The sequence below is a fragment of the Mercenaria mercenaria genome, chromosome 6, assembly GCF_021730395.1.
Source record: "Mercenaria mercenaria strain notata chromosome 6, MADL_Memer_1, whole genome shotgun sequence".
NCBI lineage: Eukaryota > Metazoa > Mollusca > Bivalvia > Venerida > Veneridae > Mercenaria > Mercenaria mercenaria.
This window is the reverse complement of record NC_069366.1, coordinates 13521969-13537580: the sequence shown is the minus strand read 5'-3', so window position 1 is coordinate 13537580 and position 15612 is coordinate 13521969. Positions and strand designations below refer to the sequence as shown.

Genomic DNA, 15612 nt, shown 5'->3' with positions numbered 1-15612 from the left:
TATGAAATGTCTAACAATTGCTATGTGATATATCTAACAGCTGCTGTCTGAAATATCTGACAGCTGCTGTATGAAATTCTTATCAGCTGCTGTATGAAATTCCTAATAACTGCATTAATATCTCAAAACAATATTTAATAACTGCTGTATGAAGTACTTAGCAACTGCTGAATGAAATACCTAACAACTGCCGTATGAAGTACCAAACAACTGCCACAACTGCCATATGAAGTACCTAACAACTGTCGTATGAAGTACCTAACAACTGCCGTATGAAGTACTTAACAACTGCTGAATGAAATACCCAACAACTGCCGTATGAAGTACCAAACAACTGCCACAACTGCCATATGAAGTACCTAACAACTGTCGTATGAAGTACCTAACAACTGCCGTATGAAGTACCTAACAACTGCCATATGAAGTACCTAACAACTGTCGTATAAAGTACCTAACAACTGCCGTATGAAGTACCAAACAACTGCCACAACTGCCATATGAAGTACCTAACAACAGCCGTATGAAGTACCTAACAACTGCCGTATGAAGTACCTAACAACTGCCGAATGAAAAACACCTAACAACTGGTGAATGAAATACCTAACAAGTGTAATAAAATACCTAACAACTGCCGTATGAAGTACCTAACAACTGCCGAATGAAGTACCTAACAACTGCCGTATGAAGTACACCTAACAACTGCCGTATGAAGTACCTAACAACTGCCGTATGAAGTACCTAACAACTGCTGTATGAAGTACCTAACAACTGCCATATGAAGTACCTAACAACTGCCGTATGAAGTACCTAACAACTGCTGTACGAGGTACCTAACAACTGCTGATAAGTACCTAACAACTGCCGTATGAGGTACCTAACAACTGCTGTATGAGGTACCTAACAACAACTGCCGTATGAGGTACCTAACAACTGCCGTATGAAGTAACTAACAACTGCCGTATGAAGTACCTAACAACTGCTGTATGAAGTACCAAACAACTGCCGTATGAAGTACCAAACAACTGCCACAACTGCCATATGAAGTACCTAACAACTGCCGTATGAAGTACCCAACAACTGCTGTATAAGTACCTAACAACTGCTATAAAAATTAGGAAGTACATTACGGCTACTATAAAAATGTATTGATAGTATATCATCAAACCTGAATATATGTTTAACACTAACCTATAATGTGTGCTTATCTAGATAAATACAAACTTTAGGTTTTTGATATGTTCGATTTTGTTTAAATATTTTCATGAATTGATAGATTTAAGACATATAAAAATATTTCAATGAAATTTATTGGCACCTTTTGGTAGAATTTTGATACAAGTAAAATAGCATTTAAAGTAGTAGATCTTAACATAATAAAATAACTGACAGGCTTTTTGTAAAGTATGGTGGATATTAGGAAGTGAATGGTATACAAATTTTACCTGTAACATATTTCATGCATGCCTTTACAAAATTTCACAGAAAAAGTATTTACCTGATAAGTCAACAGATTTTTCATTTTATGTACAGCCCTTAATGCAAATTATCTTATTTTATGTACTTTCCTTTGTAAGCTCACCTAAACCAAAGGTTCAGAATGAGCTGTTTGTATAGTTGAATGGTCTGCTGTCCACAATTTACTTAAACATCTTCTCCTTCGAAACTACTGGCATTTCCTTTCCCAAATTTGATCAAGTGGTTCTGCTTGACTCATTTTGGAGGTCAGCTAGAATTAAAAATAGAAAAACCTTTAAAGTGATGTCTTTAGCATCATTGTGAGATCATCTCCCAATTTTTTTAAGCTCACCTGTCACAAAGTGAGAAGGTGAGCTTTTGTGAACGCGCGGCATCCGTCGTCCGTCCGCCCGTCCGTCCGTAAACTTTTGCTTGTGACCACTCTAGAGGTCACATTTTTCATGGGATCTTTATGAAAGTTGGTCAGAATGTTCACCTTGATGATATCTAGGTCAAGTTCGAAACTGGGTCACATGCCGATAAAAACTAGGTCAGTAGGTCTAAAAATAAAAAACCTTGTGACCTCTCTAGAGCCAATACTTTTCAATGGATCTTCATGAAAGTTGGTCAGAATGTTCACCTTGATGATATCTAGGTCAAGTTTGAAACTGGGTCAACTGCAGTCAAAAACTAGGTCAGTAGGTCAAATAATAGAAAATCCTTGTGACCTCTCGAGGTCATATTTTTCACGGGATCTGCATGAAAATTAGTCAGATTGTTCATCTTGATGGTACCTAGGTCAAGTTCGAAACTGGGTGACGTCCAGTCCAAAACTAGGTCAGTAGGTCAAATAATAGAAAAACCTTGTGACCTCTGTAGAGGCTGTATTTTTCATGGGATCTGCATGAAAATTGGTCAGAATGTTCATCTTGATGATATCTAGGTTAAGTTCGAAACTGGGTCACATGCGATAAAAAACTAGGTCAGTAGGTCTAAAAATAGAAAAACTTTGTGACCTCTCTAGAGGCCATATTTTTTTCAAAAGATCTTCATGAAAATTAGTCAGAATGTTCACCTTGATGATATCTAGGGCATGTTTGAAAATTGGTCACGTGCCTTCAAAAACTAGGTCAGTAGGTCAAATAATAGAAAAACCTTGTGACCTCTCTAAAGGCCATATTTTTCATAGGATCTTTATGAAATTTGGTCTGAATGTTCACCTTGATGATATCGAAGTCAGATTCGAAACTGGGTCAACTGCAATCCAAAACTAGGTCAGTAGGTCAAATAATAGAAAAACCTTGTGACCTCTCTAGAGGCCATATTTTTTCATGGGATCTGCATGAAAATTAGTCAGAATGTTCATCTTGATAATATCTAGGTCAAGTTCGAAACTGGGTCACATGTGGTCAAAAACTAGGTCAGTAGGTCAAATAATAGAAAAACCTTGTGACCACTATAGAGGCCATATTTTTCATGGGATCTGCATGAAAGTTGGTCAGAATGTTCATCTTGATGATATCTAGGTCAGGTTTGAAACTGGGTCACATGCGGTCAAAAACTAGGTCAGTAGGTCTAAAAATAGAAAAACCTTTTGACCTCTTTAGAGGCCATACTTTTGAATGGATCTTCATGAAATTTGGTTAGAATGTTCACCTTGATAATATCTAGGTCAAGATCGAAACTGGGTCATGTGCAATTAATAACTAGGTCAGTAGGTCAAATAATAAAAAAAACCTTGTGACCTCTCTAGAGGCCATATTTTTCATGGGATCTGTATGAAAGTTGGTCTGAATGTTCATCTTGATGATATCTAGGTCATGTTCGGAACTGGGTCGACTGCAATCAAAAACTAGGTCAGTAGGTCTAAAAATAGAAAAACCATGTGACCTCTCTAGAGGCCATACTTTTGAATGGATCTTCATGAAAATTGATCAGAATGTTCACCTTGGTGATATCTAGGTCAAATTCGAAGCTGGGTCACATGCCGACAATAACTAGGTCAGTAGGTGAAATAATAAAAAACCTTTTGACCGCTCTAGGGGCCATATTTTTCAATGGATCTACATGAAAGTTGGTCAGAATTTTTATCTTGATGATATCTAGGTCAGGTTTAAAACTGGGTCACATGAGCTCAAAAACTAGGTCACTATGTCAAATAATAGAAAAAACGACGTCATACTCAGTTCAAAACTGGGTCATGTGGGGAAAGGTGAGCCGTCCTTATGGTCCTCTTGTTTCAAATGGGGATTGTCCTCTCCTTTTAGGCTCAGTTAGAGCTAAAAATAGAAATACCTCTAAAACGACTTCTTTTCATGGACTGCTTGATGGATCTTCACGAAACTTAGTCTGTAGTATCATTATAGAGCCTTCCCCCATTTTAGTTTAAATTGAGGAAACTGTTACCTTTTAGGAGCTGTTAAGAGTTAAGAATAGAAAACCTTTTGAACAACTTCTTCTCATGAACTGCTCGATGATCTTCTTCAAACTTGGTCTGTAGCATCACTATAAGGTCTTCTCTAAACATTTGTTCAAATTGTGGCTCTTGGCAACATTAAAGGGTTGCTAGAGTCAAAAATAGAAATACCGTTTAACTACTTCTTCTCATAAACTGCTTGATGGAGTTTCATCAAATTTTATATGTAGTATCATTGTAAGGTCTGCTATCAAATTTGTAAAATTGGAAGTGCTTTGGCCCATGTTAGGGATATTGTACCTAAAAATATAAACTTCTTTTCCTTAAATGCTTCTTGAGTCTTCATCAAGCTTGGTCTGTAGGTTCTGCTCTCAAGTTTGTTCAAATGGGAGCACTTAGGTTGCTAGAGCGACAAATAGAAAAATCTTATAATGACTTCTTATGAACTGCTTGGAGGATTCAACATGAATCGAATCTTGGTTTGTCGCATTGTTGTAAACGCCTCTCTAAAAAATTTTCAGCAATGGCACTTGGCTTCTATTAGAGGCTACTAGTTTATACACAGTTATTAACATCCATGATTCAGTGTGTCATACATGTATTCAAGGTCAAACAGTCAAAGTCAGATGAGTGACTAAGGGCCAGTCTTTTGAATTCTTATAAGTCGTCTCATGTAGCCTTTGTTTTAATAATAATTTTTGTTTTCTGACATTTACATTCTCCTTTTGTATGTGGAGGATGTAATGGAATTGTTGTGTAAGTTTCATTAGTTAGAACAGTTTTCCATTTAGCCCTGCCTAGATATATATGTTTTCATTGGTCAAAGAGTTACTAGTATTTAACTTTTTCTGACGTGTTAAAGAAAACCTCTCGATAATTATAAAACATTTTTTATGCAGTAAGGTATACATAATTGCATTTATGCCGTAAAGTTTTTCTAACATAACATTAAAGACATATTACAGTCATGAAAGATAGCAAAACAAGAAAAGTTAAGAAAAAGAAATACAACAGAATTCTTAATGTTAGTTATTATGGCAATGAAACCATCAATAACAGAAAGTCCTATCATTATCTGTTGCGGAAGAATTTTAATTTTACTGACAATTAACTTGTTGAGGTACAATGAATTACATATACCTTGTTCTTATATGTTTGTTGTTCTAACATGTACCAAATGTATCGTTGATATACATGTAATCATGTACATAACATGTTTTTCATTTTCAGTTTGTACAGAAACATGACTGGAGATTATCCACTGATTGTTATATATGCTCTGGTGGGAAATGACGTGTGCAATGGGTAAATACACACACGAAAACTTGTAAATGAGAGAAGGATTGATTGTAATTTGTCAGTGAAATAGGAATTGATAGTAATTTGCCAATGAAATAGGAATTAATTGTGATTTGCCAGTGAAATAGGAATTAATTGTAGTTAGCCAACAAGATAGGAATTGATTGTAATTTGCCAGTGTGATAGGGATTGATTGTAATTTGCAAACAAGATAGAGATTGTTTGTAGTTAGCCAACAAGATAGGGATCAATTGTAATTTGCCAATGAGGTAGGGATTGATTGTAATATCAGAGAAGTCCCGTACTATGACATTTTTTATCCATTTTTGTGCTGGTGCCCATCTCTGTTACTGGTATGTTTGTTTACAGCAGAATGTCAAATAAGTTGTACAAACAGCCTAAATGGACTATTATCAGAGACAAGTTGTAGTAGCTGACACAGAGTCAGGGTTCCCGCTGTCGGTCGTATATAGAGAAGTAGACAGCTGCCCAGTTGTGTTTGTTTATTTTACATCTAAATTTAGCAAAATGAATTAAAATTATGACGTCATTACCAAAAACACATTTTGAGGGCATCAACGATGGACTAAATACAAGTTTGTTTTTTTTAAGTTTAGAGCATGAGCGAACTATATTTCCCGTAAGTTTATTGTTGGAAAAGATCTTAATAACATTTTAAGTTAATGAATTAGCTGTATTTAAAGTAGTCATAATTAGAAATAGAATGAAATTGTCGACCTACTTTAAAACTTTGTGAAGTTTTATATTGTTTTTCAGACATCCAGATACCATAGCACACATGACAACCCCACAAGATATGAAGAAATATGCCACAATGACACTGCAGTATCTGGTGGGTGATATTTTCTCTCTGAACATCAAAGTTGACATGTGCATTACTGGGACTTTAATGTCTATTTATTACATTCTGAGTTCTGTCTCTTTTATGGACTTAATAATATTACAACTACATTAGTACCTTGTGAACTCAAGTTATCCTGTAGTTTCCATCCAATTCAAATTAAAAAAAAAATTTTTTGTTCTTAACTTTTCTGTTTTTTTTCCCCATTCAATAATTTAGCATCTACTGGAGTGAAATCAAAGGAACTTGTCACAATGATAGATTGTGATGAGTGGAAGTGCATTGCATATGAAGCATAATTCTATCTTGAATAATATCTGGGTTATGCCCCTTATTGCAGTTAAACATTTTACAGACAGAACCATTACAACAACTGAAGTGAAGTAAATGATATAATGACAGATGGAAAATGATTATGGAAATGAATGGATGTGAAACACCATATTAAACTTTATTTCCTTTATTACTAATAAGGCCCCTTTGCCTATAAAACATAGTAGTAGGGTTATTTTTATTTTCCAGGAAAAGAATATTCCAGCTGGAAGTTATGTGTTTTTGACTGGTCTTGCTGATGGTCGGGTTTTGTATGACAATCTGAAGAGCAGGATTCATCCAATTGGTTCATTGAGAAATGATGTCACATACGCACATTTCTATGACTATTTCAACTGCCTTGAGGTATATGGAGTTTTATAGTTTGGAAGTTATTTTTTACCTTAGTTATGTGGGGAGCTTACCTTCTCACATGGTGCATCTAGATTGTTGACTGAAGTGTTTGTTTACTTTTCCTTTTTCAATATGGAATGTTTGTTGTAATAACATATGTGGAAATTAAACTGGGTGGAAAATGTAACCAAGATGATGACTGAATCTGGTTTTTTGTTGGATTATCTAGTTATGTGAGTATGTTTTAGCAGGCAAATGATGTCATATTCCTCAGACAATACATCATATGTTCTAAGAGCAAATACTATCCAAGTATCCATTGTATCTCAGTGCAAATTTCAGAGCACATATAGTGTTATATATCTCAGTGCACTTACTATGCTGTATTTCAGATATCACCCTGCACTGGCTGGATGAACACAAATGAAACTCTAAGAAACCTGACAACAAAGGTAGGTATTAAGAAGGAATATTTTATTTTGCTTGTACCTGGCAGTCTGTTTGCCAGTATGTCTGTTTGTTGATAAACACAGCTTTCCATTCAGTAACTAAAGACCGCTTTGGCCTACCATTGTGAAACTTCATTGGATGATTGAATTGGTTAGTAGTTAATCCATATTGTTTCTGAGGTCAGTAGGTCAAAAGTCAAGGAAATTGTAATCTTGAAATCAATTTTCTGATCAATAATTGGAAAATATTTGGGCTAACAGTTGTCAAACTTCATATAAGAATCTCCCATGGTCACCTGATAACCCTATTGTTTAAGAAGTCAGTAGGTCTAAGGTCAAGGTCACAGTGACCTTAAGACTGAAAACTGTTTCCAATCAACAACTGAAGAAAGTTTTAGTCTAGAACTGTCAATCTTAGTAGGATGTTTGCATTGCTCAGAAGATGATTCAAACCATTCTGGGGGTCAGTTGGTGAATGTCAAGGTCAGCTGGTGAATGTCAAGGTCAGAGCGAGCTTGAGACTGAAGTAGTTTCTGATCAGTTGCTGGAAAGTGCTTTAGCCAACAATGACCAAACTTTATGTAATGATTGCTTTTGGTTTTGGGATGAAGTATATCATTTATGGGGTCAAAAGTCAAGATCACAGTGATCTTGAGAAAAATTGTTTCTGACCAACAGCTGGAGAACACTTTCATTCTTCATGGCATTATTGTCTGTGTGTTGATATGCAGTATTAGTTAGTTGGTTGTTCTGTAGGTCTGTGTCTCATTCAGATGCTCAGTTACCCATTAAGAAAACATGTTTCTTTCATTGTATAGCTGTATTTGTAGCTCACCTGAGCACAAAGGTCTTGGGGTAAGCTATTGTAATCATGCACCATAAGTCTACCGTTGTCCATCCATCCACACTTTTCTTCAAAGGACATCTTCTGTTGTAGAAGTTAATGAAACTTTACCAGGATGTTCCCTGGACAGTCTTCAAACCAAAGTTATGCAGTGGTTCAGTTAATTGTAACTATAGTGACTATTTCAAAGTTTCACAGAGTGATGGAGTTATGATAGTAGACCTGTAATGATGATCAGCCATTTCTTTTTAGCTCATCTGATTTTTTTTTAAAAAAATGATGAGTTATTGTCATCACTTGATCGGCGTTGGCGTTGCCTGCTTAAGTTTTATGTTTAGGTCAGCTTTTCTCCTAAACTATCAAAGGTATTGCTTTGAAACTTGCAACACTTGTTTACCATCATAAGCTGACCCGGTACAACAAAAAACATAACTCCGTCCTGCTTTTTGCAAGAATTATGACCCCTTTCGGACTTAGAAAATCAGATTTCTTGGTTAAGTTTTGTGTTTAGGTCAACTTTTCTCATAAACTGTCAAAGGTATTGCTTTAAAACTTGCAACACTTGTTTACCATCATAAGCTGACACAGTACAACAAGAAACATAACTCCGTCCTACATTTTGCAAGAATTATGGCCCCTTTTAAACTTAGAAAATATCAGATTTCTTGGTTAAGTTTTATGTTTAGGTAAAGTTTTCTCCTAAACTATCAAAACTATTGTTTTGAAACTTACAACAGTTGTTCACCATCATAAGCTGACCCTGTACAGCAAGAAACATAACTCCATCCTGCTTTTTGCAAGAATTATGGCCTCATTTGGACTCAGAAAATCAGATTTCTTGGTTAAGTTTTGTGTTTAGGTCAGCTTTTCTCATAAACTATCAAAGGTATTGCTTTAAAACTTGCAACACTAAGTCTTGTTCACCATCATAAGCTGACCCTGTACAACAAAAAACATAACTCCGTCCTGCTTTTTGCAAGAATTATGGCCCCTTTTAGACTTAGAAAATATCAGATTTATTGGTTAAGTTTTATGTTTAGGTAAACTTTTCTCCTAAACTATCAAAGCTATTGCTTTGAAACTTGCAACAGTTGTTCACTATCATAAGCTGACTCTGTACATCATGAAACATAACTCCATCCTGCTTTTTGCAAGAATAATGGCCCTTTTTGGACTTAGAAAATCATGGGTAGGACAATATGTCTAATATAATACAAAAAAATCAGATGAGCGTCAGCACCCACAAGGCGGTGCTCTTGTTGATTTTGTAATCTTTATATGCCATTTCAGTATTCCTTGGATGATATGAAGATCTGTGTGCTGTTGCAATCTTACATGAATGTATACATAATTACAAAGAAATCCCAGACTAGGGGTCTACTACTTTTTGTTCAGCATTACAAATGGTTGTGAATACAAAAACTGTACAATTATTTCAGAGAGCGATGGAGTTAAGTGCAGCATTACAAGAGGTTGTGACAACTACAGCAGGGAGCTACAAGAACTTTAAACTTTATTATAATGAAAACCCAATAAATAAAGGTAAATTGATATCAGCTTGAAAGTACATAGAATGTATGATTGTATCATGTAAGAAGCTGAAGTCTTTCTTTTTACAATGAGGGTTATAAATAGTATTGCTTTACATACAGAGAACAAGAACTACCTATAGAGTTGTATACAGCAGAGATTAATCTTGGTTTTGTAGTTTAATTTAATATATGAAATAGATTGATAGATTTCAAATGTTAGGAGGCCAGTGCTTACATGTGTATTTTAAACCATCCAATGCTTTTACTCAGTACCTATAGTTTTGTTTCTTCTTATAGAGTCGTTGATTTATATTATCTTTTATGAAACTCGTAAACAACCAAACTGACCACTTATGGTGGTGGTTGGATCAAAGACATTAATGCTAGCTGTCTAGCTTGTAAAACAGTAATTGCTGAAAGTTGCAAGGGGAAGAGCAAAATGAGCAAGTATCAAGCCATCTAAACATAGAAAATATAAGGAAAATTGCCTGGGAGAGCATTAATTGCTTGAGTCATTCCTAGTGCTTGAGCCATTGAAGCTCGAGTGAGTGGTGTTTCACTGTATCTCATAATTATGAGGACATTGTGTACCTTGCAAACTGAGTGCCTTCCCATACTTGGACTCAGTTTTGTTATATTTTCTGTTCCTTAGGGATCATGGAGTGCATACAATTTAACTACAACACAATTCCACTTAAGCCGGTGGGAGGGTCATGAGATGTGATGCACTCTCATTACTTCACATGAACAGACTCAGTCAAACCAAGTCTACTATTATTTTGCTTGGTTGCATTACTTGTTTCCAAAGGATCTTCTTACAGGTTCTGTTGTAACTTCAGAAGAGCTCTGCCTTAATTGTCAGTGTATTTGATAGGAAAAGAAAAGTAATTTATAAATCCCTAAGTAATTACAGCTTCATTGAAGGAAGTGCATTTTAACATAAATATTTCAAATTTGACAGTGATGCACAGCTCAGATGCCATCATGTCATCTGCATTTTGATAGGAAAATTTACCACCTTTGCAATTTCCAATCAGGACTGTTAACAAGTTTCTATGTTTTATTTTTCAGTTATAAATGAATGGATGGCAGCAGGAAAGCCAGCCTATGAACTTCTTGAACCAGTTGATGGTTTCCATGCCAACCAGGTTATTTTGTTGCAGTTTTTTTTTCATATTTATGGAAAAAATGGACAAAATATTGAATCAGTTCTAAAATTCTCACACTGATATTAAAATATTTTAAATTTAGAGCTATTTATCATGTACAGTGGAGCCTGTCTATATAGAGAGCCACTGAATCAAAACAATACTTTTTCAGTTTTTAGAAGTTTCTCATTTAGATGGTTTCTTTTTCAATAAAAGGAACCTATTTTATAAATATGTGACAATTGGTCAATTTCCATGGTTTTTTTCAGAAGGCTGTACACTGTATCTAGTTTTTATATGTAACTTAACACAAGAATGAATTGTTTACTAATATTATTTAGATGGAGGGAATAATTCATCAACTAACAGAGTATTTTGGGGTTTGAAAGTTAAACTCTTGGTTATATTTGCAGAGAGGTAATGCGGAAGTTGCACGAGTTGTGTGGGAGGAGCTACTACAGAAATGGCCAGAGGCTATAGGAAAGGAAAATCCATTCAATGACGAGATCAGGGACATGTTTGGTGACCAAGGGGGATACAGATAATCACAGTAGTTAATTATCTAGTGGAGAGAACAGATATGGTTCTTAGAAATAAAATCAAGGGAACCTGTTCATGTGATTAAAGTAGACTTTAGAATCAGTAATACAGTATTCTACCAAGTCAGTTCATTTTTAATTTTAATAATTAGTAATTTGATTTTAACAGTCAAAAGATAAGTTCCTTTTTTCTCATAGTATGTTCCATTCGTTTACCAATAGGATACAGTCTCAGGGAAAATGTTCTAATTTTCAAAAATAGAAAGAAAAAAGATTTTGAGTTTTAAACTTTTTCATTTAGAAAATAATGTTATCAAGAATTCTAAATATTCTGTTTTCTTTTGAATTTAGCTGGTGTAAAACTTATGATGTTTTGTGTACTTTAATTTTGACACTTACAAAATAAACAAATGCAGATTTCATTGATTTCTTACTAATGTGAATCACCAGAATTATTAACCAGAATATAAAACATGCAACATTACTGTGATATGATAGGTCCATTTCAATCATGCATTTATCAGTTGACACATACAAAGTAAAATAAACATTTTTTTGTGTCTTTCTCTTCAGGTTTTATAAAATAAAGTCAGTCTCATGAAAACAAAACACTGATTTAAATAATGTTAAAACAATAAGGTTATATTGTTCCAGCAAGTTAGAAAAACATTAACAAGTTAGTTGAATAACAATACTGGATCCAGAACTGGCCCTTCATTTGAACACTAATGGATCATGCTCACAACAATCTGAAACAAGTTTTGAATAGACTGAAGTGGATATATTGTCATTGTGCAATGTATTTAATCATTTACATATCTGTGCAATACAGCATTTTGGCTGTCACTTTTTCTGTAATTTATTCATATTTATTGTTAATTAAAATTCTGTGATACAAGTTATGTGTTTGCTTTTCATTTTAACTAGATTCTACATGTATTTAAATGTTTACACAAAACTTTACCTCCATTTATTGTATTTTTTAGTAAAATTTTCAAAAAAGTGTCGAAGGACTGGCTGATGTGACTGTTCGCTGTCTTGTCTCTGTCGAAAATTTCTTCTTAAATGGCATATTTTATTGTTAATATTGGGTTATGCCAGCTTAGGTATGCTCTTTTGATCCTAAATTGTTGGCATCTACTAAAAATAATGTAAGGTAAGGGTAGATCTCCCAGAAGCAAAGAGCACCCCAAAAACCTTTTAACAGAAATATTTCTCTTTTTAAAACTATATATGGTTGGAGGAGGATATTTCGAAAGCTTGAGTAAGCCTTGTCAGTTTGAAGATAATTCTGCTGAAGAGAATAATATTACTAGCAATGCCAATCAGTGATGAGTAATAAAGATTTCTGGAGATGTGTGAAATAAATTGAAGTAGTAACAACTTTTCAAATACCCAGATCTCCAAACTTTTACTTGTCATCTTTGGATAGACCTTTGTCAGAAGCATCCTAGGATGGATCTTTTTGTTTAAATGCTCTGATGGAGGTGAGGTAATGTTCACAGTAGTTGCCTTTTATAAAACAGTTTGTCAAGATACATGTGCAAGGTCAAAATTTCAAGATCAAGTAAGCGTTTGGTGCCATCATGTCTGTGACAAAAAGTAAATTTTATTAAATGTTGCACTTGATGAAACAATAAACATCGGCTCTGCAGAGCTTTGGAGCGATCCTGTTTTAAGAACAGTTGAACAAATTTGCTGGTACCCATTTACAGCTAAGTATCTGTGCTGGATTTTATTGGAGAGGGCATTTTATCACACATCGGTCTAGTGGACGAAGTCTTTTAATACTTTTGGTCTAGAAATACAACTATAAGGAACTGCATAATATAACTAAATACCGTAGAACTCTTTTTTTCAACTATAGTTATTTAATATTGTGATGTTTGGCAATGTGTTTCCATTGCTCAGTCTCTGACTGACACAAATTTACAAATTGCAAGCCTAAAAAACAATCTATTTGGCTGCAATAAAATGGCCAGCTCTAGGCAACAATGCATATCCAGTTCAGAACAATCTTATACTAGTACTGCTCAAGGACACTGTTAATTGAGTTATAAGAATTCAAACCCAGGCCATTCAACTCTGTAGGAAAGTGTATAAGCTCTCTCGTCCAGAGGATTCACAATGCTACATTTTTAGCTCACCTGAATACAAAGTGCTCGGTGTGTACTCTCAACACTTTTCTACTTTGGGTGACTATCTTCCAACAATGTCCATATTATTCCATTTTGTCTGAAAATATAGCTGCCAAAGCTTAAAAAAAAGTGCTCAAGGTGAGGTTTTGTGACCGGTCATTGTCCGTTGTCAGGCGTCTGGCATGCGTCAACATTTGCCTTGTTAACACTCTGGAGGCCACAGTTTTGACCTAATTTTTATGAAACTTAGTCAGAATGTTTATCTTGATGATCTCTAGGTCAAGGTTGAAAGTCAAAACTAGTTCAGTAGGCCAGATCAAAGGAAAATCTTAGTTTAAGTTTAAAACGGATGAGAATTAGTCAGAATGTTTGTCTGGATAACCTCTAGGTCAGGTTATAATCTGGATCATGTGGGGTCAAAAACTAGGTCACCCAGTCAAATCAAAGAAAAACCTTGTATATGCAATAGGGGCTGCATTTTTCACTGGATCTTCATGAAAGTTGAGCAAAATGTTTGTCTTGATAAAATCTAGGTAAAGTTCGAATGTGGGTTCTCTGTTATCAAAAACTAGGTCACCTGGTCAAATCAAAGAAAAACCGTGTGTATGCAATAGGGGCTGTATTTTTCAGTGGATATATGTGAAATTTGATCAGAATGATCTTCTTGGTGAAATCTAGGTCAAGTTCAAATACGGGTCATGTGGGGTCGAAAACTAGGTCACCTGGTCAAATCAAGGAAAAACCTTGTGTATGCAATAGGAACTGCATTTTTCTCTGGATCTTCATGAAATTTAAGCAAAATATTTGTCTTGATGAAATCTAGATCAAGTTTGAATATGTGTCCTGTGTGGTCAGAAACGAGGTCACCTGGTCAAGTCAAAGAAAAACCTTGTGTATGCAATAGGAGTTGCATTTTTCACTGGATATTTGTGAAATTTGATCAGAATGATCTTCTTGGTGAAGTCTAGGTCAAGTTCGAATACGGGTCATCTGGGATCAAAAACTAGGTCACCTGGTCACATCAAAGAAAACCCTTGAGTATGCAATAGGGGCTGCATTTTTCACTTGATATATTCGTGGAATTTGAACAGACTGTCTTGATGCAGTCTATGTCAAGTTAAAATATAGGTCAGCAGGGGTCAAAAACACGGCCACTCTGTCAAATCATAGAAAAACTTGGTGTGTGCAATAGAGGCTGCATAATCATCTGATGTGCATGAAACTTTGTCAGAATGTTTGTCTCCATGAAATCTCATATGAGTTCTTATCTGGGTGACATGGTACAAAAACTTGGTCACCAGACCAAATCAAAAGAAAAACTTGTTTACACTCTAGGGGCCACATTTTTTATTCAATTTTCATACAAGAGATCACAGAGTGATATTGGCGCCCACCATTGAGCCATTTTTGAATGTTCCAAATTTAAAGACTAGCTCAAAATCATGGTCAAAGTTAATTTCGATGCATAAAATTGCATGTGGTCCATGCATGTGGTCAAAATTTGAAAGCTGTAGCTTTAGAAATGTGAAAGTACGTCACTAGATGAATTTCAAGGTCAAAGTTCATTTCGGTACACAAAACTAGCATGTGCTTCAAATTTGAAGGCTGTAGCTTGAGAATTACGGAAGTAGGTACTAGGTTAAATCAAGGTCAAATTTCAATTCAGAACACAAAACTATGCATGTGGTCCAAATTTGAAGCCTGTAGTAGCTTGAGAAATGTGCAAGTAGGTCACTAGGTCAATCTCAAGGTCAGAGTTCATTTCGGTACACAAAACTATGCATGTGGTCCAAATTTGAAGGCTGTAGCTTGTGAAATGTGAAAGTAGGTCACTAGGTCAAAATCAAGGTCAAATCTCATTTCGGAACACAAAAGTATGCATGTGGTCCAAATTTGAAGCCTGTACCTTCAAAAATGTGAAAGTAGGTCACTAGGTCAAGGTCAAAGTTTGTTTCGGTACACAAACATGCATTTTGTCCGAATTTGAAGCCTGTAGCTTGAGAAATGTGAAAGTAGGTCACTAGGTCCATCTCAAGTTCAAAGTTCATCTCGGTACATAAAATTGTGTATGTGGTCCAAATTTGAAGGCTGTAGCTTGAGAAATGTGAAAGTAGGTCACTATGTCAAAATCAAGGTGAAATTTCATTTCAGAACACAAATCTATGCATGTGGTCCAAATTTAAAGCCTGTACCTTCAAATATGTGAAAGTAGGTCACTAGGTCAATATCAAGGTCAAAGTTTATTTCGGTACACAAACCTATGC

The 15612-nt window shown here is 35.2% G+C and overlaps 1 protein-coding gene across 2 annotated transcripts in view; it reads left to right on the top strand.

The window, feature by feature from the left end:
• The window catches only part of LOC123549627 (acyloxyacyl hydrolase-like), a 32084-nt gene extending 19976 nt beyond the window's left edge, over positions 1-12108 (top strand). For both annotated transcript variants that reach the window (XM_045337855.2, XM_045337856.2), the window contains exons 13-19: positions 5102-5176; positions 5948-6023; positions 6555-6710; positions 7091-7150; positions 9431-9533; positions 10595-10671; positions 11085-12108. In XM_045337855.2, coding sequence (XP_045193790.2) covers positions 5102-5176; positions 5948-6023; positions 6555-6710; positions 7091-7150; positions 9431-9533; positions 10595-10671; positions 11085-11216 — 679 coding nt within the window. In that variant the 3' untranslated portion in view covers positions 11217-12108. The remainder of the gene's footprint in view (positions 1-5101; positions 5177-5947; positions 6024-6554; positions 6711-7090; positions 7151-9430; positions 9534-10594; positions 10672-11084) is intronic.
• Positions 12109-15612: the final 3504 nt, after the last annotated feature.